This window comes from Eriocheir sinensis, chromosome 21, assembly GCF_024679095.1.
Source record: "Eriocheir sinensis breed Jianghai 21 chromosome 21, ASM2467909v1, whole genome shotgun sequence".
Taxonomy (NCBI): Eukaryota; Metazoa; Arthropoda; class Malacostraca; order Decapoda; family Varunidae; genus Eriocheir; species Eriocheir sinensis.
Window position 1 is genome coordinate 8,282,076 of NC_066529.1, and position 24,568 is coordinate 8,306,643.

Genomic DNA, 24,568 nt, shown 5'->3' on the forward strand with positions numbered 1-24,568 from the left:
TGGAAAGGGAACTGAATGAAAAGGGAAAGAAAGATAAGAAAAGTAAGACAAGAAAGGTTGATGTTTGAGTTTCCCGCCGCCCGCCGCCTGCCCAGCCCCAGACCCAGAGCATGGCGGAATACCTGAGGGAGGGCGAGATGCAGGTGAGTCGTCCTGAGTTCATTGTCTTTCCTTACACTTGCATGGAACTTTTACGATGTGGCAAGTCAGTACGAACATTCCACAACCCGAAAGGTGCACGTGGGCGGGTGGAGGATTCAAAACATGGACGCATCAGTGAAATATCCTTTAAAATTGTCTTCCTTTCGTTATGGGTCCCCTGAACAGCTTTGGGGCGGTCTTTCTTCCTGGGCGGGGCGGATATTCACGTGGAGGGGAGTGGAGTAGCTGGTCTTCACTATAACAAGCCTAACTTCGATTATGTGAAGTGACAGCAAAAGTAATGATGTTTATCTAGAATTACACCCAACTCAGTTTTTTTTCCCGTCGGGACTCGTGTCTGAGATTTGACTTAAGTTGACATTTTTAACTAGAATTGCACCCAACTCACTCCTGGGGGTGGGGTAATTTTAATCCTCACTAAAGTAAGCCTACATTCGATTACGTGAAGTGACAAAAAGTAATGATGTTATCTAGAATTACACCCAACAATTTTATTTTATTTTTTCGTCGACTTGTTTCCGAGATTTGAATAAGTTGACATTTTTATCTAGAATCGCACCCAACTCACTCCTGGGGGTGATTTAATCCTCATTTTTCGTCGACTTGTTTCCGAGATTTTAATAAGTTGAAATTTTTATCTACCACCGCACCCAACACACGCCTGGGGGTTTTTTTTTTTTTTTTTTTTTTTTTTTTTTTTGTCGACTCGTGTAGTAGTATAAACATGTTGACATTTTTGGTAAATCTTAGGAATAGCGGTTCCTAGCGGGTGCGCATTTAGGACATGGTGTGGTGGTAATTACAACATTTCTAGCACGTCGGGGTTTTGACAAGCGGACAGGCGCGTTTAAGTCACAAGGGTGTATTTTTCCGCGCTGGCCTCACGATTTCTTCCAAGTCGATGGGCGATGAGACTGCGAGCTCCGGGGTGAAGAAAGGGAAGAGCCCGCGCGGAAAAATACACCCCTTGTGATATAACACGCCTGTCCGCTTGTCAAAACCCCGTCGTACGTGCTAGAAATGTTGTAATTACCACCACACCATGCCCTAAATGCGCACCCGCTAGGAGCCGCTTTTCCTAAGATTTACCACATTTTTATCTGCCTTCTGACATTTTTTTTAATTTTTTTTTATTTTTACAATCGACAGTTTCTTTGGGTGTTGGTGACGATAATGGTGGTGCAGGTGGGGGTTAACAACTTGACAGAGGAGGTGATGGGGGTTGTGGTAGTGACAGGAATAGGTTTGCATCGGTGGTAATGGTGAATAAAACTGGTGATGGGTCTTATGGGGGTGGGGGGGGGTAGTAATGGTTGAGATGCGGGGTGAGGTAATGCTATAGCTGCGCGTGGCCTCGGTGCTCATCTCCGTCCCATTGGCCCATGAGACTGTGGTGGATGAGACCCATTACCCCGCGACACATAATGGGGGGGAATAAAGTTTGTGATATGAGGATAGGGGTTGTAGTGGCTGTTAATGCAGAGAGGATGGGGAGGGGGTGGTGTAGAGGGAATGGGAGTGGGGGTGGTGATGTTATATGGTGAGGGGTGTTGGTAGTGATGTTACTAAGGGAAGGAGTTGGTTTCACAATGGCGTTTGTTATCGTGGTATTGACATTTTTCATGGCCTAACAATATTGAGATCTTAACTCGTTTTTTTGTTTTTTTGTTTTTTACCAACAATTGTTAACGTGATCTGATGATGCATATTCTCTCCTTATACAAATAAACTTAACTTATTCATTCATAAATATTTTCTCATAGGGGAACAGTTAAGGTCATAAGTTCATTACTCATTCAGCTTTTTGGTTTTTTTTTTGTTTTTTCAAATTGCCAGGAAGCCTACATGTTAGCATAGTGATCGTTTCGATGGTGGTGGCGGTGGTGATATGTCTGGCACAGTGATAGGCATAGTGGTAGTGATGTAAGTAGCGATAACGATGATATATATAGTATTAGCATTAGTAGTTTGGTTAATGATCTTTGTGTTTTAATTGCTATAACATTATAATTAGTAGTGGTGGAGGTACTGGTGTATTATAATTTATTCGGATAAATACAGTTGTTACATTGCTGCAAATAAGCTAATTTAACTTTTAATCACACCTTATCTTTATGGAGAACATTTTGCAGCTACTCTTCGTATCATTACCAGTCATAATTACCAGCCGTTTAAGGTTTATGGCTGATGTAGCCTTCTCCGTGGCTGGATTGGGCCAAACCAGCCCACCACTTTACAGGAGGTAGGGGGTGAGGGACAACTAGGTTAGGTCAGCAGTAACAGTCCCATTACACTGTCTCAGGCCCGTAATTTTGGCAGATTTTTCGGGGGGGCTAGAGGCATCACTGGTTCATGAGTAGGGCGGGATGGCGAGGGAAGCGAACATGCGCAGGTGTGGGGATTTTTTTTAATAAGCACTTTTGGAGTCATTTTGAGGCTAATAAAGAAAACATTGGGGAGCTATAACCCCCCTAGCCCCTTCAGAAATTACGGCCTTGTGTCTGTAGGCTTTCCTGGCGTGTATTCGCATGGTAGAATGTTTTTACGGGTGTTTGTGACGCCGTGCATATTCAAGTTGAAGGACAAGGACAAGCAGGTATCTGCATGTTGGGGGGCCCCAAATCTGCCACTGGCACGCAAACCACCTATTTCACTTGTAGATTCTGCGTGTGTGTGTGTGTCCTCACAGATTGTTAGCCCTGGGTTTTTCGCCAATTAATGAGTCAGTCCTGCGAGTTAAGAGGTCGAAAAAGGCTGAGGAAGAAGTGGATATTGAGGGCGAGAACATGTGTTTTCCGAAAGATCAACTTTTCTTTTTTTGCGTCTGTCTATCCCTTGCTACTTCTGCATTCACATATTCACAAAAAAAAAAATCCACTTTTGACACGAACCAAGAGCAAGGATAGTATAAGAGTAGAGGATGGATGAACAATGCGGTACATATCGCGATGAAGTGTGTGGCGATATGCCTCTGTTAGATGGCAGCACCGGCGGTTCCTTGCTCAGTCTACTCCAAGGTAGAGGATGGATGAACAGCGGGAGACACTTGGAGGTTGCGCCAGTGCTTCCCTCTGGCGGACGTGGATATGTTTATAGAAAACGTTTTATGATTTATGGTAGACTTCAGTATTTTTTATGCCTTGTTTATTAGCCCTCCTGACACTTCAACGCACCCACATTTATAAATCTTATGTTAATTAAAGTAAGTGTCATGTATATAATTTTATTAATATCTTCTTAAACAATGATTACAATGTGAAAACAAATAAATGGCAAGACATATCATTCAGTACTTAAATAAAATATAATAGAAAAAATCAAAGAAGTAATACTATCCATTCTATGAGTAAACAAGCAAACATGGTCATGACATAAATGCCTATATACTGTTAAAAAAATAATAACGAAAGAAAAGTATAAAAAAGAAATACATGGTCTTATTTCCTAAGTTTCATATAATACAAATGTTATAGGTTAATGTTGAATACTGGTAAGTTGCACAAAATAAAAGAAAGAATGGAAATGAAAGAATTAATACTATGTAACCTATGAGAGTAAAAAGCAAGCGTGGTCAACACATACATGCCTATATATAGTAAAAAAAATAATAAAAAAAACCACTAACTTGAAAGAAAATTAGACAAAATAATTACATGAAGTTTCATATATATGCGAATGTTATAGGTCTATGTTGAATACTGGTAAGCTGGACAGCCAGATTTTAAGACATTTAGCAGTACATGTACAGCTATGCAGGTATGGGACAGCAAAATAACAGTGGTTCTCAAAATTGGTGCTATGTAAGGGACCATAATCTGAGGATATGTACTCACCAAAGGCAAATTACAGCATCTTTGTTAATTTCTAGAACATATTTAGTAAAATGACATGATCTGCTTGAGTGTAAAAGGTTGAGGCCTGTGGACAATCATTATGGCCATTGGTTATCCTTGGAGGTGGGTGGTGGGCCATGGACAAGTATATTGTATGAAAAATGGGCAACGAGCACAGTAAGTTTGGGAACCACTGCTACATAACAACAATGTATAAGGGCAGATTATGAATGTTTCTTACTATTACTAGAAATATGAACTAAGACATTTCACAAAGTTAGTAAAAACTGTTCTTACATAATTTGAGTAACAAATTAAATGCAGATTATGATTATATGGTAAAAGATGGATATTAATATATTTTGCAGTGTTTCGCAGAACACAGAAATTTGTAAATCATGGGATTGTTATTAATGACAGTATATTAATATTTACATAGGGAGCATTTGCTTGATACCAAACAGGATTCAGATAACATTAACAAACTTTTTTGTCATTTGAAAGCAGAGAATAACTCTGAGTCCCCATTTGGGGGACTTACTATACCGTCAGCCACCTGTTTGCAGCATTTCAAAGAAGTAGAGTACATTGCAAGAAATTCAATTGAAAGAGCCATGTTGAGCACAAATGTATCAAAGAACTTGCTGTCACGATTAAGTAATCATACATTTATAACGCCTCTGCAGTTGTGCTCCACTCAGCTAGTCAGCACCATTTACCTCATATATATAAGGCTTAAGATTTTCTCTAATTTAAAATGGAAGAACAAAGAAAAAGTACGTAAATCTAGCAAAAAGAATAGGAAAGTAATAAAGGTTATGCATTAAATATTGTTAAGGCTGAAAGCTTCAAATTCAATCATTTAAATTTCTTTTCATTATGATTTCTTTTTTCTTCCATTACCTTTTCATGTTACCTATAACTCCTAGTTTAAGACATATGTAAATATTAATATACTGTCATTAATAACAATCCCATGATTTACAAATTTCTGTGTTCTGCGAAACACTGCAAAATATATTAATATCCATCTTTACCATATAATCATAATCTGCATTTATTTTGTTTCACTACTTATGTAAGAACAGTTTTTACTAACTTTGTGAAATGTCTTAGTTCATATTTCTAGTAATAGTAAGAAACATTCATATTGTGCCCTTATACATTGTTGTTATGTAGCAGTGGTTCCCAAACTTACTGTGCTCGTTGCCCATTTTCATACAATATACTTGTCCATGGCCCACCCACCTCCAAGGATAACCAATGGCCATAATGATTGTCCACAGGCCTCAACCTTTTACACTCAAGCAGATCATGTCATTTTACTAAATATGTTCTAGAAATTAACAAAGATGCTGTAATTTGCCTTTGGTGAGTACATATCCTCAGATTATGGTCCCTTACATAGCACCAATTTTGAGAACCACTGTTATTTTGCTGTCCCATACCTGCATAGCTGTACATGTACTGCTAAATGTCTTAAAATCTGGCTGTCCAGCTTACCAGTATTCAACATAGACCTATAACATTCGCATATATATGAAACTTCATGTAATTATTTTGTCTAATTTTCTTTCAAGTTAGTGGGGTTTTTTTATATTATTTTTTTACTATATATAGGCATGTATGTGTTGACCACGCTTGCTTTTTACTCTGATAGGTTACATAGTATTAATTCTTTCATTTCCATTCTTTCTTTTATTTTGTGCAATTTACCAGTATTCAACATTAACCTATAACATTTGTATTATATGAAACTTAGGAAATAAGGCCATGTATTTCTTTTTTATACTTTTCTTTCGTTATTATTTTTTTTAACAGTATATAGGCATTTATGTCATGACCATGTTTGCTTGTTTACTCATAGAATGGATAGTATTACTTCTTTGATTTTTTCTATTATATTTTATTTAAGTACTGAATGATATGTCTTGCCATTTATTTGTTTTCACATTGTAATCATTGTTTAAGAAGATATTAATAAAATTATATACATGACACTTACTTTAATTAACATAAGATTTATAAATGTGGGTGCGTTGAAGTGTCAGGAGGGCTAATAAACAAGGCATAAAAAATACTGAAGTCTACCATAAATCATAAAACGTTTTCTATAAACATATCCACGTCCGCCAGAGGGAAGCACTGGCGCAACCTCCAAGTGTCTCCCGCTGTTCATCCATCCTCTACTCTTATACTATCCTTGACCAAGAGTCGTTTGGTCAACTTTCGTTTTCTATTATTTTCTAACAATTTTTAGTTGGCTGTGCATGACAGTAAGATTAAGTAGTAGTAGTAGCAGCAGGGGGATAGGAAAAGTTTATTATTGGGTTTGAATAATTAAGAGAAGAAAGAAATAGAGAAAGAGAGGGTGAAAGGGGTGAAATAGGTGAGGAGGAGTGAGTGAAAAAGAGGAAGAGAAAGAAAAGGAGGAGGTAGAGAGTGATGAGAAGTGTTGAAGGGGATGCTATATTGTTAGTGAGGAGGAGGAGGAGGAGGTAAAGAGGGAGGACAAGGGGGTAAGGCAATGCTATATTTGCAAGTGAGGAGAAGAGTAAGATAAAAGGGAGGAAGAGGGGAGTAGATAGAAGGGGAATGGGAGTGAGTTAGGAGATTAGTTGGGAGAGGAAATGGTATGCTTGTGGTTATTGGTTGGGGAGGGTGAAAAAAAAAGGAAGGGGTGGAGGTGGGATAGATATTTGTGTGGTGTAAGAAGGGGAAAAAGGAGAGGGGGCAAGTAGAAGAGGATTAAAGCGTGTTATTTTTGGGAAGATAGAAGGGGAATGGGAGTGAGTTAGGAGATTAGTTGGGAGAGGAAATGGTATGCTTGTGGTTATTGGTTGGGGAGGGTGAAAAAAAAAGGAAGGGGTGGAGGTGGGATAGATATTTGTGTGGTGTAAGAAGGGGAAAAAGGAGAGGGGGCAAGTAGAAGAGGATTAAAGCGTGTTATTTTTGGGAGAATGGATGTAGAGAGAAGTAAGAGGAAAAGGAGGAGATGGAGAGGATGTGAGGAAGAATGACAATGGAATAGAGGTTGAAATTGCTGGTGACATATCTGCCGTGTGTGTGTTGCTCCTAGTTTCCAGGTCATTAAAAAACAAAAATCTGCATGCAAATATTTGGATTTTTTGTTATTTATTCGGTTATTTATGTTGCGGTTATCATTGTCGAAGCGGTTTTTTTTTTTCCCAGCTGCTGCTCCTGCATCCGGACAGAAGTGATGCCCACAACTACGCTGCCTGACCCTCGATGATCCAACCCTGGAGGATATCTGTCCGCTGAAGTGATGGGTGCTCGTGCCTGTTGTGGGATGAGCCATATGAAGCAGGGTTAAGATTTAATAATGAAGAACCATATTAAAGTAAGGGATTAGAGTGTAGGTCTTCCGCCAGCCAAGACCAGTCTTATCCGGGTTCTTTAATATCTCATTGTGCTTTATATATGGCTCATCCCGTAGTGTCTGGTGCCCAACACCCAACCAGCCCTGAACGCTTACCACTGCACCAGTACCTGATGAATCTGCAATTTTCTATAGTGTGCATGTAACAGGGTAGTCATAAAACCGCAACCTCACATGGACTTTTATTTCACGTTAAACCATTGTATTAGGATACCTTGCAAAGTCTCCGGAGAAATCATTACAGGTTCTTCAAGCCCAGGAATATTAAAAAAAATAAAAATAAAGTTAAGTAGTCCACGGACTTAAAACGACGAAGCTACTTAATCTCGCAACCCTGCTTAATCAAAGAGTCTGACACACTACGTTCTCTTCATACATGCAACAGAGGGATATCTTGATCAGGGTGCCGGCAGGGATGGAACGTCCAAGTCAGCCGCCGGTGACTATCACAACCTGTAGGAAATGTCAAAATTAACAAAAAGTTTAAGGGAAGGTTGAAAATATAAATCGCCACATTGATATTTCAGATCACGTTGCTTTATGGAGTATTTACACAAAAAAATGCATCACGGTAACCAAAACGAAACACCAACCTCAAGTGGAAGCTTATTTGTGAGCACCCTCCGTGCTTTCCACGCGACGGAGCATCTAGCGGGGCGGGTGACGCAATCACCTATATACAGACTAGGTGGGAAGTGTTTACTTATTCCCCAATCATTAACCCCCCTCTTACTACCATAATGCAAAGTTTAAAAGAAGCAAATCTGCGTGCATCATATGGCATACAGACCGAACACATGCATAATAAATAGTCACATGAACACATCATTTTCGAACCTGCGTAAATGTTTAACCTTCACCATGCCTATCACTCATTCGCAACACCGCGGGACACGTCCCAAGACTCCAGCTTGCCCGTACGCAGGTTATCTACCTACCGGAAGTTTTGACTACAGTGCAGACTAAGGCACCGAAACTGCTTTGGAGAACCACTGTTTAAACAAAGGAGTAATATTTCCCAGTTTAGCATTCGCATATCTGCATACGCGCCCCCCATGCGATTACCTTTCCCATGCCTTCACATCCGAAACCAAAACCGCCAATTCGCCCTCCTTTTGAACAAGCTATGGACTTGCCGCCACCCACCACTACTGCCCAATATATCGATAAGTAGACCTTACTAACCCAAAAATGGATAATCTCCGGACCGGTAACAAATCTCGAGCACAAGCAGTTAATTGAAGTATCAGCACAAACTTGTTGATATAACCTTCAGTCAAGAAAACGTGTCATCCCCATCATCCCACATCTAGTCGCTACATCCACTAGCCTGGGCTGCCTTGCTTGTTACTCCAACCTGGCCGCCGCGTGCTCGGAGCTGTTAAGAGACGAACATTGAAAGGTACCAGTTCTATACCATTCCCTATAATTTCACAAAATTTAGGCAAGTACAACTACCTACCAACACTAAGAAAACATACACATGATCGAAATTATTAACAAGACATTGTACACCTACTAGTATTAACGTCACAATTATAACACGAGCAAAAACGAATCTTACCTTCACGGAGGACGAGGAGAGAGTGAGACCCACCTTCACATCGAGGGCTAGACGAAACCTCGACTTGGCACACGCTTCGGAACTTCGATCGCCGAGTTCGCCTCCTACCCACGTCTTATTATCTCTTGCATCCACTCTCTTTACTTCCCACACATTTTGAAGGAAACTGTTGCTGTAGAAAATATATACATTTTTACTCTTTATATGTATGTCAACTGCAAAAGTGAAGTTATTTATTTTATCAACCAACTACTGAATGGGCCTCAAGTACACGAACAAGGTATCTCTAATCGTTTGTCGCAGTTAATTAAAAGATAGATCGTTAATATCTTAAGTAGTGACAGTCATGGGCAAAGAGGAATGGGACAGGAGGTTAGAGGAAGAAGACGGGGCAATCACTACAATGTTAAGGCTGCATGGAGGCCAAAAGGAAACGGAAAACAATGAAAACAACAAAAGCAAACGAAAACAACCCAAATTTACAAGTATCCCTAACCGTGCTGGGAGGAAAGAGCACACATTGATGAATTAAATTAGAGTAGACAATAATTGTAAACGAGGAGATTAAAGAACAAGTACGTGGGTGAGTGTGAATAAGATAGTAAGAGAGGAAATTACCCCTTGTGAGACATAGATACGTATATAAGTAGCCAACATAATTAATCTCCTTTGCCGCGGATGAAAATCACGTATAAATAAGACAGGATGGGATCAAGCAGCCTCCATCTTGAGTAATTATTAAATAAGTGGAACAGGTTAAATAATACTCGAATAATTATTGAATGAGAGGAAACGACGTGATTGGAAAACAAGTGTGGTTAAGCAGACGAAAGAATCACGAGAAAGCGAACCTCTTAAGAACTGCCCCCCCCCACCCCCACCCCCACCCCACACACACACACACAAGGCCTACATACTCCAGAGGTGTGAGTGAGGCGTTGTTTCTAGATATGTGGCCATCATAGTTTTGAGACTAAAGTGATGGAGAGATAGATGTGTGTCGCTGCAATGGATAAGAGAAACTACTACTGGATAAGATAAAACAAATAGGTAACATGAAGACAATTATATTTAAGAAGTGGCAATTATCAGGACATGTGTAGGCGAGAGTATAGCAGACGTGTAAATAGTAATGGACTGGGAAATAAATGATGTAAAAAAAAGACACAAGGAAAGACCATTCTGCAGACGGTGTTATGAAATTAAGAATTTTACGGAAGGTTTACACCGAAACTAGAAACAAGAGAACAATATAAGCAGGACATGAACTAATTTTCCATTGGGAGATGCCTATCTCCATCAGTGGAATGGTACAGGCTGAAAATGATGATTATATATATATATATATATATATATATATATATATATATATATATATATATATATATATATATATATATATATAATTCTCTCTCAACCTACCTGAAATTACATTAAATAAATGGTCACCAAGACTAGATTTTTTCTTGAGCGAATATTATACAGTGAAGGAAGCGGCGGTCGAGAGAGAGAGAGAGAGAGAGAGAGAGAGTGGCATCGCATCGATATCACGCCCAGTTACTCCACGACCGAAGAGTGTCTGGCCAAGGTCTGGCGTGCCAGCGCGGGGAGGCACCAGATGCCTAACGCTTCCAGGCGGGTGGCAACCACGCAGAGCATTTAAGAAACAGTACGCCGCTGCGGGCACCTCACTCTCACGACTTGCGAGCTTCCTTCTCATCTCCACAAACACCAAACTACCTTCCTTCGTCAGTTAGCCTTTGGGAAGTAAACAGCGGGACCCTCCCCCTTCCCAGAGCTGAAGTGTCTGTTCGGGCTGTCTGTGGATAAAACGCCGTTACAGCAATGGGTAAGAACACTCCCTTCAGCCTAGTTGCTTCACAAAATTTACGACAGTGTTTACTTTGGTGGTCATCTTAGCTTGACTTAATTTTTGCTACCGAGGCTTTGGTCTCCCTGATTTGGTTTAGACATGTGTGTGAAGGTGATGGAGACCAAGGAGTAAACGTGTATGGAGGTTTTTGGTGTGGATGTCGGAGATGCAGCTATGCTTTTTAACTCCATGGAAGAAATTTAGGGAAGGTCTGCCGACTAACCATCACAAATTTCAGCCCCAGTACAAGGTGTCGGCATCTCTTCTTCCCTAGCTTCGCTGTATTCACGAGGAGATAAAACTGTGAACACTTCAAAGCATTCAGTAAATCCAGGCTAAAGCCTGACCAGTTAACACAATCTTAGATCTGACTCACGAAGGAGTTTGAATGTAAATCAGGACCGTAATTTCCTGGGGGGAGCAAGGGGGGCTACAGCCCCCCCCCAAGTATTTTCAATATCGGCCTCAAAATGCCCTTATGTGTTTTTTTTTTTTTTTTTTAATTACCCACCTGCGCATGCTTGCTTCTCTCTCCCAACTCCCCACCTCATGAACCTATGATACCCACCAGCCCCAAAAAAGATCTCCCAAAATTACGGGCCTGTATTTTGATGCACCACGACATTTTGGCATACATTCCAAAACTAACTAACTACACTAACTAACTAACTAACTAACAACAACAGCAACAGAAAAAAACATGAATTTTTCCTTGACTGACCAAGCAGCGAAAGAAAAAAAAAAGCAGCAGCAGCCGCCATGCTGCTGAAGAGTATCCAACACACACCACGTCAGCATCTGAGTATCGCTGACCAAGGAATTATCTCTCTCTCTCTCTCTCTCTCTCTCTCTCTCTCTCTCTCTCTCAACAACAATGAAAACCGTCTTGGTATCACCGTGGATCAACTATAATGTTACGACACTATCACAAGTAGTAAAGTAGGGATGGTAAACCCAGATAGAATATATATATATATATATATATATATATATACAGAGAGAGAGAGAGAGAGAGAGAGAGAGAGAGAGAGAGAGAGAGAGAGAGAGAGAGAGCAACAAACATGTCACTCAACACTCATGAGGAAATAGAAGAGGAAGAAACAGTAACGCAGTCTGGAAATTTACACGGATTCGCGAGCGCCTCTTCAGCAGCCCATCTGACGTGTAACCTTATCTCCTGACATTTCCACGGCCCGGTAATATCTTCCATGAGGTGGCGGTGTTATCGTGTCTTGCTCCACCAGTGCAACCAGGTGATGCATAACGGTTTCTCTTTTATTGAGCTGTTTATGGTGGGTATTCCTTTCACATTTTTATCTCCTTTTACCTCAGCAGCAACGTCTAGCGGACTTTCTATTTAATTACTGTTTGTGTTTTTGCCCTTGAGGTGCTTCCCTTACTGCATTAAAAAAGCAGCCATCGAATTTAATAACCTCTCAGCGCTTCGTAACTACTATGATTAAGACCACACGTGATCGAGTAGAATGCTTCTGTCTCCTCCTCGACAATGCAGCGGCCTTGTAATCTCCGGCTATGGCAACATAAAGCGAAAGCGTGGTGTGCTCCCTCCTGACCGAGCGACCGAAGAAGGGAAGGTAGGCATAACAGATGGGTCGTCGCCGCCCCATTAGTATCTATCCATTGTTCTGTTTTGTATACATTACCGGTCTCTCTCTCTCTCTCTCTCTCTCTCTCTCTCTCTCTCTCTCTCTCTCTCTCTCTCTCTCTCGTTGGCTTGCTTCCTCGCGAGATACCTCTGTTTTCGTTTATCTCTAACTTGTTCATTTTTACATTCAAGGTGCGCATTCTGAGAGAGGTAGAGTAAGAAGAGAAGAAGGAATGGATGTGGGGCTAAAAGTAGTTGAGGGTGAGAGTTAGTGATAAGACAATGGAGTGGGAAAGAGAGGTGGAGGGAAGAGGGCTGATCAGTTAATATAATTGTAGGGTGAGCGTGTTACTTATGGAGGTACATGTTGGGCAAGAACAAGAGACGCTGAAGCTTTGATAAAATGTTTGGCGTCTCCGTAACAGTTCAAAGAGCGCAACACTACTCAAGCGCTGGTCACCGTCATCATCTTTTGAGGATTCGTAGGTTCCTGCACTCAGCGTCTCTATCAATATTCTGGGAGGACGGGGGAGAGAGGGGGGAGGGGTGGACTATGATCAGTGGGACACGGTGGCCAGACGAACTACAGGGCCTGACTGACAACCTCTGTCTGCTGCTCTGCCTGCGACGCACTCACCACACTGAGGCGCCATTTCCCCAATCCACGATCAATGAAGAAGTCACAGGTAGCCGTCGCTGAGTCAGGTTGCGTTATCTGACGGCTAAGTCACCACAATAAGGAGGTAACATTACATAACCACGGATTCTAGGGAGGCGGTGAGGGCAGGGAGGGACAGGAGGGATCAGTGGCGTGAGCGGGTCCGCCAATCACCTGTTGTCGAGGTGCACGCTGGACTCTTCTCCAGACGCGTGTCATCAGCCGCTCCTCGCATAGATATGATAATTTCCTGTCCGCGGCAAGGTAGCGTCTTGTGGCGATAAAGTGCAGTGACGCCGCGGCACGCTGATAATGATCTCGGGGAAGAGGGAGGAGATACCGAATCGAATGATGGAAAAATGAACCGATGCCGTCACCTGGGGAGCGGGGATGGGGGGGAGGGGGTACAACCTTCACCTTTAACTCTGGCACGATTATCAGACACTCGGGGTCGGTTAATGTAATCACTGTTCCGTACGCTTGTCTTCTAAGGCGCCGAGGCCGGGGAGCGCCACCACCGAGCCCACTATCCCATTGCAATGACTTACCCCGGGTCGATGCGCAGCCGTCGTCCCCAGTGCACCTTATCGGGAACGCTGTGCTGACCGTCTCTTCACCACTGATGGGTTGGCGCTGTTCATGAATCAACTTCGAGATTAATGCAGCAAAGGCTTATCTCTTTCTTGGATTAATTTCATCTTGCTGCCTCAAATTGCACACAGACTAAAATACACTTCACTTAACCCGGTAGAAGCGACGGGCCAAATTTGTGGCTTTACCGTGTACCAGCGACGGGCCAAATTTGTGGCTTTACCGTGTACCAGCGACGGGCCAAATTTGTGGCTTTACCGTGTACCAGTGATGGGCCACATTTTTGCCGTGATATAAACCCCCAAAATAGATGATGCATAAACTGATCACAAATGCGTTGATATATATTATGAAGTGCTTGGCGAGAGCGATGATTTTTTCTAGAGGGGCCTTTAAGAAACATGATCCCCGCAGTTACCTGGTTGATATTATAATGGGCACGTAATAAAATATGAAGCGAAATAATAGATGTTTTGTTAAGTATGCACACACTTTTACATTTCCAACATTAAACACCGTCAGCCTTCATGTGTTTGTGCAGAGCTCGGCACAGAATCTGTCTACTTATGGCACTTTTCTCAGTAGCTGACGCGCATCCCTTCCTTCCTTCCACCACAGCACGCTTCGTCAGCCACAACAAGGGCGACGGTGAGGATGTCCGCAACAAGATGAAGAATTACTGGCAGGTGTACCGCCCTTCGCTGGAGTCCATGATGCTCTCCAACGACGCGGTCTACCTGCACGAAAACGACCAGAACGAGATTTTTTCCTACCTGCCAAACTACCAAGGCAAACGGGTCCTCGAACTCGGCGCCGGCATCGGGTGAGCATCTCTCCGACACACACACACACACACACACACACACACACACACACACACACACAAACATCTGATCTTTCAAGCGTCCTACTAGTCTTTACTAACAACAATGTGGCTGATTTGTCTCTCTCGACCCGATTTTCAAAGCGTGGTTAGTTGGTTTCGTAGATTTTTTATATACTTTTTACGACTGAATTTGTAATATGTCGACTTGGCTGTGAAAATCCAACACTTCAAACTAACTACGTTCCAAAAATGGCAGTAAAGAGGAAAACTATCCATACAATTGTTAATAAATAGTCATACGACGTTTAACCCGGTAACAGCGACGGGCCAAATTGTGGCTTTACCGTGTAGTACCAGGGATGGGCCAAATTTTTACCATGATATAAACCCCCCAAATAGATGATGCACAAACTGATCACAAATGCATTGATACTATATATTATGAAATGGTTTGTGTGAGTGATGATTTTTTCTCATTAATTCGCTTAAAGGGGCCTTTAAGATACATGTTCCCCGAAGCTACCGGGTTAAATATGCTGGCGTAACTTTTTTTTTTTTTTCCAACGAGTGACTCCGCATATCTTAAGAACCATGATGCATCTCCCTGTGACTGATCCTTCAGGAGATTCACCTCCAAACTGGCGACGGTGGCAGGTCACGTGACGGCCGTGGACTTCATGGAGCAGTACATCGAGAAGAACCGCGAAGACAACGAACACTTCGGCAACGTGGACTTCAAGTGTGCCGACGCGACTAAGTAAGTGGATAAGTGTCACGATAGAGTACCGAACAGTCATAATAATAGGTACAGGCAGGTCTCTCTCTCCCTCGACCGATACACTTCTTGTCTCTCCCTCAGGCTGGAGTTCCCCGCTGAATCCTTCGACATGGTCTTCAGCAACTGGCTCTTCATGTACCTCAGCGACGAGGAGACGTCCGGCGTTTTCCGCAGAGTGATCAAGTGGCTCAAGCCCAACGGCCACTTCTTCTTGAGGGAGTCTTGCTACCACCAGTCAGGTCAGTGAGCCTGCGTACCCGTCGCTTGTGTACCCATATTTTCTTTCTTTCTCTCTCATCGAGCTCTTCACATGCATAGTCCTCGGCGCCGTGTCCCCCTCGAAGCCCGGGACACTGTGGGTTCGCCTGTGTGAGCATCTCTTAAGTCGACCTTCATGTCCTTCCTTCCTCCTCCTCCTCCTCCTACTACTACTACTACTACTACTACTACTACTGTTACTACTACTTCTTCATGCAAACCAAAACAATAAATCTCTTTTCCTTTCATAAAGTAATACTTTATTTTCCCCTCAGGCAACATGAAGAGAGGCGATAACCCGACTTTGTATCGCACGCCCATCGATTACTGCCAGATGCTGCACCAAATCCCTTCCGTCGACAATGCTGGCTATAAGATCATCCGCGGGAAGAGCATCCTCACCTACATTCAGGTGAGTGGAAGGGCGAGACGCAGACTCGTACTGAGCCAGAAAGCAAGGCTGCCCGCAGTGCCATCACTACTAACGCCACACCCCGCCTTTAACAGTACCACGGCAACCCAAATCAGATGTGCTTCCTGGCTAAGAAGGTGGAGGGCGAGGAGCTGGACCAGCTGGGGCAGTACCTCGAGTTGCGTGACACCGTGGACTCCATCAGGGCCAAAGAGAGAATTTATGGACACAACTGGCTCTCCACAGGAGGAGAGTTCACCACCAGGGTGAGGCTCTCAGCTCACACCTTAAAAGGGGTTTGCTTTAAATTTATTCCTGGAAATATCTATCAGTTCGCTATTTTTGAGCTTGTGAGTCAACAATTCGTCAGTGTGGAGATCTGCCTCCTCGGCACTCCTCGTACCGCATTACAAAATCTTCTGATGCTCCTGTAACTTAACAAATCCCTTTCTCATCTTACAATTTGCTGTGCTATTTCTGACGTGAATCACACGTAACGAGTCAGCCTGAGACGTCTCCCTCACGTGCATGTGTTGGCGCAGGATTTCTGTGCCCGGTTGGGGCTGACGCCGGGCCAGCGGGTGCTTGACGTGGGTTGCGGGACGGGCGGCTCGGCGCTCTACCTCGCCAGGCAGTACGGCCTCCACGTGCACGGCGTTGATCTCTCCAGCAACATGATCCACATCGCCATCGAGCGCCAGGGCAAGCTGGAGCCGGACCTCAAGAAAAGGGTAAGTTTCGAAACCACCTCCCTCTTGATGCTTGTCATTCTTAAGATAAGAACCTCAATACGTAATATGAACAATGTTCCAACAACTTCCCTCTACTCTTCCTCACAGCTGCAGTTTGAAATAAGTGACATCCTGACGGTGGCGTACGAAGATGAATCTTACGATGCCATTTACAGCCGTGACAGCATCCTGTACATCGATGATAAGGACAAGCTCTTCAAGAAGCTCTTCGTAAGTGTTCACCATCGTACCCTAGTCGCCCTCATCGCCCTCGGGTCTTAAGATTTGTGTTGTACTTGAATAACCTACTAGGCCAACACTAAGAAAATAACTGACGAGCTTTGGTGTCCACAGAGGTGGCTCCGGCCCGGCGGGGCGCTCTTCATCACTGACTTCTGCTATGGCACCGCCCCACCTGCCAAAGACTTCCTCCAATACGCCAGCCGTGAGTTTGCGTACAACAGTGTTAAAACACTTGGACCGACATTCCTTGCTCTCTTTTATAAATGACATAAGAAATCATTAAAATGAGCCTTAAAAACACACCAACAACGAGGTAGCGCATGTGAGCGTCCCCCTGAGTCTTGGCGTGTTCTGCAGGCCTGTCCCTCTCCTCCATGGCGACCTACGAGGCGGGGCTGAGACAGGCGGGCTTCACGGACGTGCTGGCCCAGGACCTGCGCGGGGAGGCCATCGACGTGCACGGGCGGGAGCTGAACGCCTTCACCGCCGCCAAAGAGGCTTTCATCAGGGACTTTTCGGAGGAGCAGTATGACACCATCTCTAACCTCTGGGCCGACAAGGTGAGTAGAGTAGCGACACACACACACACACACACACTCAACCTCCACTACTACATGAGCCCAACTAAAGACTGTTGGTCCACTTGGATAGGTAAAGACACACCGATCATTTTGTAGTTGGTCATCATTAATCCCACCCGAGGAATTCGAGTCAGCAGCGCCACCACGGCTGAACTATCCCAGCTGTAGTGAAGACCGCAGTGATGTCAGGACTACATCGTGTTCCCTTTCCCTAATAGTGTCTTACCTGCAGATCCGGTGGAGCCGCGAGCGCCAACTGACCTGGTGTGCCTTCACCGCGCGCCGGCCGCCCCAGTGAAGTCGCCCGAGCCCTGCAGAAGGAGCCATCATTACATCTTTACACAGTTATCATCAATTATTATCATACTTATGGTTATGTTGTAGCTTAGGGCCGTGGTGTGACCAGCCTGGTGCTTGTGCTTTATATTATGCGAAGAGAAAATAAATATATGATACGCCTGACATGTTTTATCATCGACTCCCATTTGTCACCCGTCAACTCAGGGGAGCCGCTGGATGACACTATAATTTAACTTTTTTTCTTCATGCACTGTTTTGTGCTCTTGTCTCTGCCACAAGGTTTAACGCCCCGTGCATATAATCCCTTGTCCTGCGCTACCAGACATGACATAAGTGTGCCTTAAAGTGGTAAAGGGTCCCCGGATGTTGCAATTATCGCATCTCAAACACACACAAACGTACACACTCATATCATGACTCTAGTACGTAACCATACCGTGAGTGAATGACACACACACACACACACACACACACACACACACACACACACACACACACACACACACACACTCGGACAGAACGAGCCGGGATGAAAAAAAAAACTCAAGGGAATTTCTTCTAATTAATTCAGTGATACTTTTCCATGAAAAACTGGAAATGTGTCACCAGAATTCCTATAATTTGTTCACTGTTTTATGCATGTACTCAAGCAATTAAGCAACTGACATTCAGCAGCTTGTCGCACATTGCAAAGGTTCCCATGGGGAATGTTAGAGTTGAGCAGCCTGAGCTAATGGAAAATATTATCTCTTTCTTCGATGGGATTAAAATAAATTAATATTCAATACATCTGTGCTTACGGTTTTATCCAATGAATGTGAAGTCTACTTATCAAGACAATTTTTTTGTTAATAACGTTTTAGTTTTCTTAATCTATATATAAAAGCGCCTCCGTGGCGTATAGTGGTAGCACACTTTGCTACGAATACATGGGCCCAGGTTCGATCCCGACCTGGGCAGTCGACACACAGCCCACCCAACTGTTTATCCTCCCTTTCGGGCTTGTCATTAACTGAGTACCTGGGGAATCCTAAAGTCCAACCAAATTGTCGAGTCCGTTTGGGCGGAGGCTCCAGCGGGTCCATTTCTCCCCTCTGCTCTACCACACGGTCCCAGCACTTACCCCCCACAGGCTCGTGGGTCAAATAAACGGAGACGTGCCCCGACGCAACGTGTAGCTTAGCCTGTGCTGCAAATCTTACCTTATAACCAGTGATAAAACACTATAACATACAACAGCCCTGTTAAAAAGATCAATGATACAAGATGAGTGATAAACTTGAGAGCTTCAACTAAAGGGCGTCTGTCTGAGTTCCCCGCACGCATGAAGGGCGTGGTTCGTGTCAACACCAATGCCACGCGGGTCTTCTTGTAAGCACCATATGTTCGTGTTTCATCTAGTACCTAAATGTACATCTTTCAAACTTAGATGAATTATTTTGGCTAAAGGGAAAGTTCCACCAAACACTCGCTGCAATGGGCTGTGTGACCTCGGTCCAAGGCCGGGTTCGTCCTTTCGTTTTTTTTTAAACTTTGTGATAAATAATCATCCTCTTGGTGGTTATCATCAGGCCTGAGTGGAAAATGAAAAATTAGTGTTGTCATGGATCACTCCGATGAAGAGAGGTCGTCAAACAATCATAAATGGAAACTTTTGACGTGCCGAGTGGAAGAAAATGATTCTAACGCAAATTTGCTCAGGTGGAGCGAGGTGGACGGGGTAAGTAAAGAATTGCTCGGGCCCAAGATCTGTGACTTCAGTCAGCCTTGTATTTGCACCTCCCAAAAGAGACACCAAATTACATCTTGCACGACCCCTGCCACCAGTGCAGTGCCAATAGTAGGAGGGATGCAGGCTGGGTAAAATATCTCCGAGACGAGACGAAGGGTCGGCGCTGCGGCCTCCCTGCCTATAGACCTAGCGCTACCGGTTCTCCCACACACGTTGTCCTCCATAAGTGGGCGATAAGAAGCTTGTTACTCACATACTGACCCTTGTATCTAGCAGTATCTAAATATGATTGTGGTTAAGAGGAATTATGGGATGGATGACTCGAGTTGGCATAAAGGTATAAGCTGTTTTCTGATAGACATTTAGTGAAAAAAATCTTCGCCATCGTCGAAGAAAAACTTGCTGTGACGACAAAATATATATAAAAAAACACAAAATTCATAAGCCTACTAGTTAAAGGTAAGTATTTAAAGTCTTACCCACGATAACACCCAGTTCTCTTTCATTACCTGGAGCTGTCAAGGACCTTAGAGAATGGGTGTTGAGACCCCTATAAACCCAAGGCAATTGCTGTAGTGGACCGCTGATAAGCCCCAGAAGGCGTGTACTACATCTTTCAGACTTATCGTGGGGAAGTTTTGCTCACACTCCCTTGTTGTGAGGGTGTCGCGGAGCATCACCAGAAAGACAGGAAGAGAATACTCAGTTTATATTTGGATTTGTTTTACCTTCTGATGGTTAATAAATAATAATAAAGACAACACTACTACTACTACTACTAATAATAATAATAATAATAATAATAATAATAATTATAATAATGATGGCAAGGAGATGGAAGGACAGATGTCAATTCCCCACTGTAGGAGTATTGCTGGCTGAGGCCTCTTAGGGGATATAACTACTCAAAAGAGACCCAACAACAACAACAACATTTGGCAATGCGCTTTGTTATTGACTCGCCATGCGCAGGGCGCGCCGCGGTGACTCACGTGCCACTATCGTTAATAAATAATACTCGATCCAGTTATCGTTATTCGGAGGCGGCCGGTAATGCTTTCCTCCTTGTCCGTCTGCTTGCCCTGTCCACCTGTTACCAAATTATCTAAAAAACAGATTAACATACAGTCACCGAATGTATAATAAATTAATTTATGAGAACTACCTTGGATGAACATATCCGATAAAAAAAAAAAACTAATATGGCAAATAAATGATAAAAATTGACTGACTGAATTACTTAAAGGGGTCATAGGGAGAAACCTGCCTATGCCTTGAGTCGCCAACGAGTGCCTCCAGTGAGTGTTGGAGGAGGTCGATCCAGGTCACAAGGGCTTCCGATGGGTTCCGGATTTTTTTTTTTTTTTCGGGAGGATGTTCTCGGGGGTGGTATGTCCCCCTAGCGATAAAATCTAATGAAAGATGACAGATGAAACGATGTCCGCCATCTTCAAAATATTTTCTTTTCCGGTAACAGGGCGGCCGATACGCGTACTCCGGAATGAGTTTTTCATCGAGGTAAGGATACCTTACCAGGCACAGCCCAAAGGCCACACAGGTGTCTGTCGTTTACAACTTTGCAATACAATATTTGGTGCCATCTATCAATCTCTAATGGGTCATACGCTATAGCTGCGCGTGACCTCGGAGCTCATCTCCGATCCATTAGCCCTTGAGCCTGTGGTGGGGAAGAAACCAATACCCTTGAACACTGGCCTCGTGTGACATCTGGGTCACCATACTTTATATGCTCCCATTACCGTATAAATGCTTCATGACTTTTCCAACGCTCTGTTTACCTGCTTGGGATGCATATTATTCAAGTTACATAAAAAAATACAGTGAGACAGAGGGCACATCAAAACCATCCACACTGATGACAAACTTCATCGGTTGGCAATACATCGCAAAATATAGAAAAAAAAATAATGTCGACGTAAACACCGCTCACTGTCCTTGATACGCAGTGGTCACGACGAAACGAGGACACGTCATCAACACACACACACACACACACACACACACACACACACACACACACTGCTCCGTAGCTCAGTGGTTAAACCTCTGTGCTGCCAGGTTTCGCGGCCTGGCAGGCGGAGGTTAGAGCCCCGCTCTGGCCAGGATTTTTCCGCTGACAAGGAGTGTCTCCCCTTGAGTAAGGGGGCTGGGGTGTGTGGTGTGTGAAAGTCCAAGCATTACCCAGATATCGATTAATGGACCTTGCTCCAATCGGGAGGGTACTTGCTGGCCATGACGAGTCCAGCTCGTGATCAGGCCGTGGTGAATCACACACACGCGCACACACACACACACACACACGGATCAGCAGTCTGTGTCTAGCCTGCAACTCATCGCCTCCCTGCCAACACAGCCACCCTGCCAGCCGCGCCCACTACACAGACACATCCACACACCGTGGCATCATCCCCGTGGCAACAGTGAAAGTGAGTGAATCGCTTTGGCAAACAAACCTTCCGATATAATGGGTTGGAAAATTCCCTTCGTCCTCCTCCCACTGTCTCCCCCACTGCCAGACGCATGGAGGCCTTTGCCCCCGACCTTGACGCAGCTACCCATATCTGGTCAAGGGGTTTACTACAGCCTAGTCGCCAGAGGCACTCATACACTCATACGCGCACTTCCTTAGGCGCTGCCCGTCCTCCTTCCTGTTGGAAGCCGTACAGGTGAGTGACCTCAGAGCCGCCAGGTTCTACTGTTACAGTGTAACACCTGTGGAAACGGTCTGTTGTTTCTTTCATGACGTACGGTATATAAAACGTTTCGCTTTAAATAGCGTTCACCCCTTTTCTGCTTTATAAGGTATCTATTCGGCTTTAATCACTAACGCTCCAGCATGTTTCAAAGATGCGGATTTATGTATGACTCCCGTCGCACTGGTGACAACGAAGATTTTATGTACAGTACGTATTTATTGTTTATGTTCTTCATTGAGACAATAGCGTAAATTTAAAAGGGTTAACTCACTTTGAATAATTATTTTTTTGGAGCTGATTTTATCGTTGTGAATCAAGCCGTGGCAACGTTGACAGTTCGATATCGACAAGGGTGCGCGCGTTGACGTTGACTCGGTCAAACGCACTCATTGCCTCCATTTGGAGAGACTGACCAGGTCAAGTCTCTGGGCAGGTTCCCTTCCCATTCTGAGCAAGTCACAGTCAAGGTCTCCACTCAGTCATGCTTCATGTATTTTACAATCCCGGGAGCAATATCACCTTCAAGATAATGTGCCACTTGCCCAGTGACAACATTTGATTTAGTACCACGAAAAAGTCGCTGATTCAACGGTCACTTCAATAATAACCGGTTTTTTAGTGAAACACCTGTAATCCAAGATAAACTATTCAGTGGTAATGACTACACACTAAGATAACGAAAGTGACTTCAAGTAAGCCTTTGTTTCTGTGCCCAAGTATCGACAGTGACATACACTCATCCGAAGCGTGTCCATTTTTGCCTCCCGAGGTACGGAATCAGAACTAGGTTCCGTAACTTTATCAGGTGTCACGATTTTGCATAAACAACAACTGAGCATACAAATCATTGTATTACAGCTAGCGAAAGACGTTGCAGTCTTGCCAGCCCCAGTCAATTCATTCAGTAACGACTTCATTTCTCCCTCCGCATGGAGATGCACCGGACGTGTGTACAGCGGACGTGACTGCATGCAACATGCTAATCTTTGCTTCCAGAAGAAACGCACGTGGTTTACATGGCTTAGCATCCTTCAACATTACTATAATCTCTATTTCGGCGAGGGAGAGTGAGTTTAGTGTTCCAGCACCAGCCTAAAGAAGCTGCTCACGCGTCGTGTCAGGCACGTAGTACTTAGCCCATCAAAGTTCAGAAGCAAAAAAGGGTCCACTCTCAATACTGCTTCAGACAAAAATTTCACTCCATGTACTCGAGGACACCACGAGTAACAAAATCGAGTCATTTGTATTACAAAGTCATGTTTTGATCAGAAGAAAAAAAATAATAAAGACAAAAGGTAGAGTTAAGGCACAGCTGCGCGTCGCCTAGGTGCTCATCCACATTACATTTGAGCCTTAAGGCCGTGGCGGGAATTAACCATAGCTGGGCACGATAACATAAAACCTTATTCCCGATAACCGATAACTGATAATGGAAAACCTTATCGGTGATAACCGATATTCGTTAACTGGAGACACAAATATAGGCGAAAACCGATAACCGATATAAATCCACAATTCCGATACTAGCTTGCGATAAGTCCGATAGGCGAAAACGATACTATATTGATATTTCAAATAAAAAACATAGATGAGTTCAAATTTTCGTTATCTGTATTTTAGAAAACTTACAAAACTTGAAAACCACACGTTGACACGTACATATGGACGGTAATACTAGAAACGCCTGAACCGGTGTTGTGTTATTTGGCGTCTCCACCGTCAAAAGCTGGCGCTTTTTTTTTTACAAACACGGGTCTCTCGTGAACTGCGCATGCTCAGACCAGCAAGCGTAGACCTGTACAGTCTCACAAAGCATTTTAACCGTAATAAAGAGTTGCTGGAAGGCTGAATCAGACATACATTACCACTACCATCATCCTCGCTGTTTCTAGAACGACATTCTGTACGAGTTGTATTTATATGTACAGAGTGTCGTTCTAGAAACAGCGAGGATGGTGGTACTGTATGTCTGATTCAGCCTTCCAGCAACTCTTAATATGTTAAAAAGCTTTGTGAGACTGTACAGGCCTACGCTTACTGGTCTGAACATGTGCAGTTAACGAGAGACCAGTGTTTGTAAACAAATTAAAAGCGCCAGCTTTTGACGATGGGACAACAAATAACACAACACCGGGTGCCTTCAATACAATGGCATGCTCACAAACGAATATGGAATATCAAAATTGAGGCAGTGAATAATCATTTTGGGGGCAAAGTTAAATGATTTTTCTCTTTGATATATTGATTTTTGAGCCTTACATAATTAAATAACCTAGTATTTTAATGTTGATGATCTATGTATG

The 24,568-nt window shown here is 43.5% G+C and overlaps 2 protein-coding genes and 2 long non-coding RNA genes across 8 annotated transcripts in view; 3 read left to right on the forward strand and 1 right to left on the reverse strand.

The window, feature by feature from the left end:
• On the forward strand, positions 1-7,568 carry LOC127001608 (uncharacterized). Its single transcript, XR_007755358.1, has 2 exons — positions 1-143; positions 7,188-7,568. It is a non-coding gene; the product is annotated as an uncharacterized LOC127001608 (long non-coding RNA).
• Positions 7,566-24,568, reverse strand: part of LOC127001607 (uncharacterized) — a 19,579-nt gene continuing 2,576 nt past the window's right edge. The window contains exons 1-4 of one of the 2 annotated variants that reach the window (XR_007755357.1): positions 13,645-13,708; positions 8,960-9,131; positions 7,989-8,773; positions 7,566-7,848 (exon numbers count right to left, since the gene is read on the reverse strand). This is a non-coding gene — a long non-coding RNA (uncharacterized LOC127001607). Of the gene's footprint in view, positions 7,849-7,988; positions 8,774-8,959; positions 9,132-13,644; positions 13,709-24,568 lie in introns of those variants that run through there. The other variant, XR_007755356.1, reaches the window with a different exon arrangement.
• LOC127001605 (uncharacterized) lies at positions 10,568-17,975 on the forward strand. Of its 2 annotated transcripts, none has more exons than XM_050866411.1 (11): positions 10,568-10,808; positions 14,306-14,510; positions 15,136-15,270; positions 15,373-15,530; positions 15,825-15,961; positions 16,057-16,227; positions 16,504-16,692; positions 16,801-16,923; positions 17,047-17,137; positions 17,293-17,495; positions 17,749-17,975. In XM_050866411.1, exons 1-11 carry the CDS (start codon positions 10,805-10,807, stop codon positions 17,812-17,814), a joined length of 1,482 nt encoding a protein of 493 aa, XP_050722368.1. In that variant the 5' UTR covers positions 10,568-10,804; the 3' UTR covers positions 17,815-17,975. The 2 variants fall into 2 exon arrangements, with proteins under 2 accessions (XP_050722368.1, XP_050722367.1); XM_050866410.1 differs by lacking the exon at positions 10,568-10,808 and adding an exon at positions 13,704-13,722.
• Positions 21,832-24,568, forward strand: part of LOC127001606 (uncharacterized) — a 7,979-nt gene continuing 5,242 nt past the window's right edge. Inside the window, exon 1 of one of the 3 annotated variants that reach the window (XM_050866414.1) lies at positions 21,832-21,995. The gene's annotated coding sequence lies outside the window, so the exon portion shown is untranslated. Of the gene's footprint in view, positions 21,996-22,069; positions 22,236-22,652; positions 22,733-24,568 lie in introns of those variants that run through there. The other 2 variants (XM_050866413.1, XM_050866415.1) reach the window with 2 other exon arrangements.

Excerpts from the sequence above, each read along its gene's own strand:
- LOC127001605 (XM_050866411.1), top strand. Across the intron at positions 15,962-16,056 it reads GCATCCTCACCTACATTCAG|TACCACGGCAACCCAAATCA; the intron begins GTGAGTGGAAGG and ends CGCCTTTAACAG. Across the intron at positions 17,138-17,292 it reads CTTCCTCCAATACGCCAGCC|GCCTGTCCCTCTCCTCCATG; the intron begins GTGAGTTTGCGT and ends CGTGTTCTGCAG.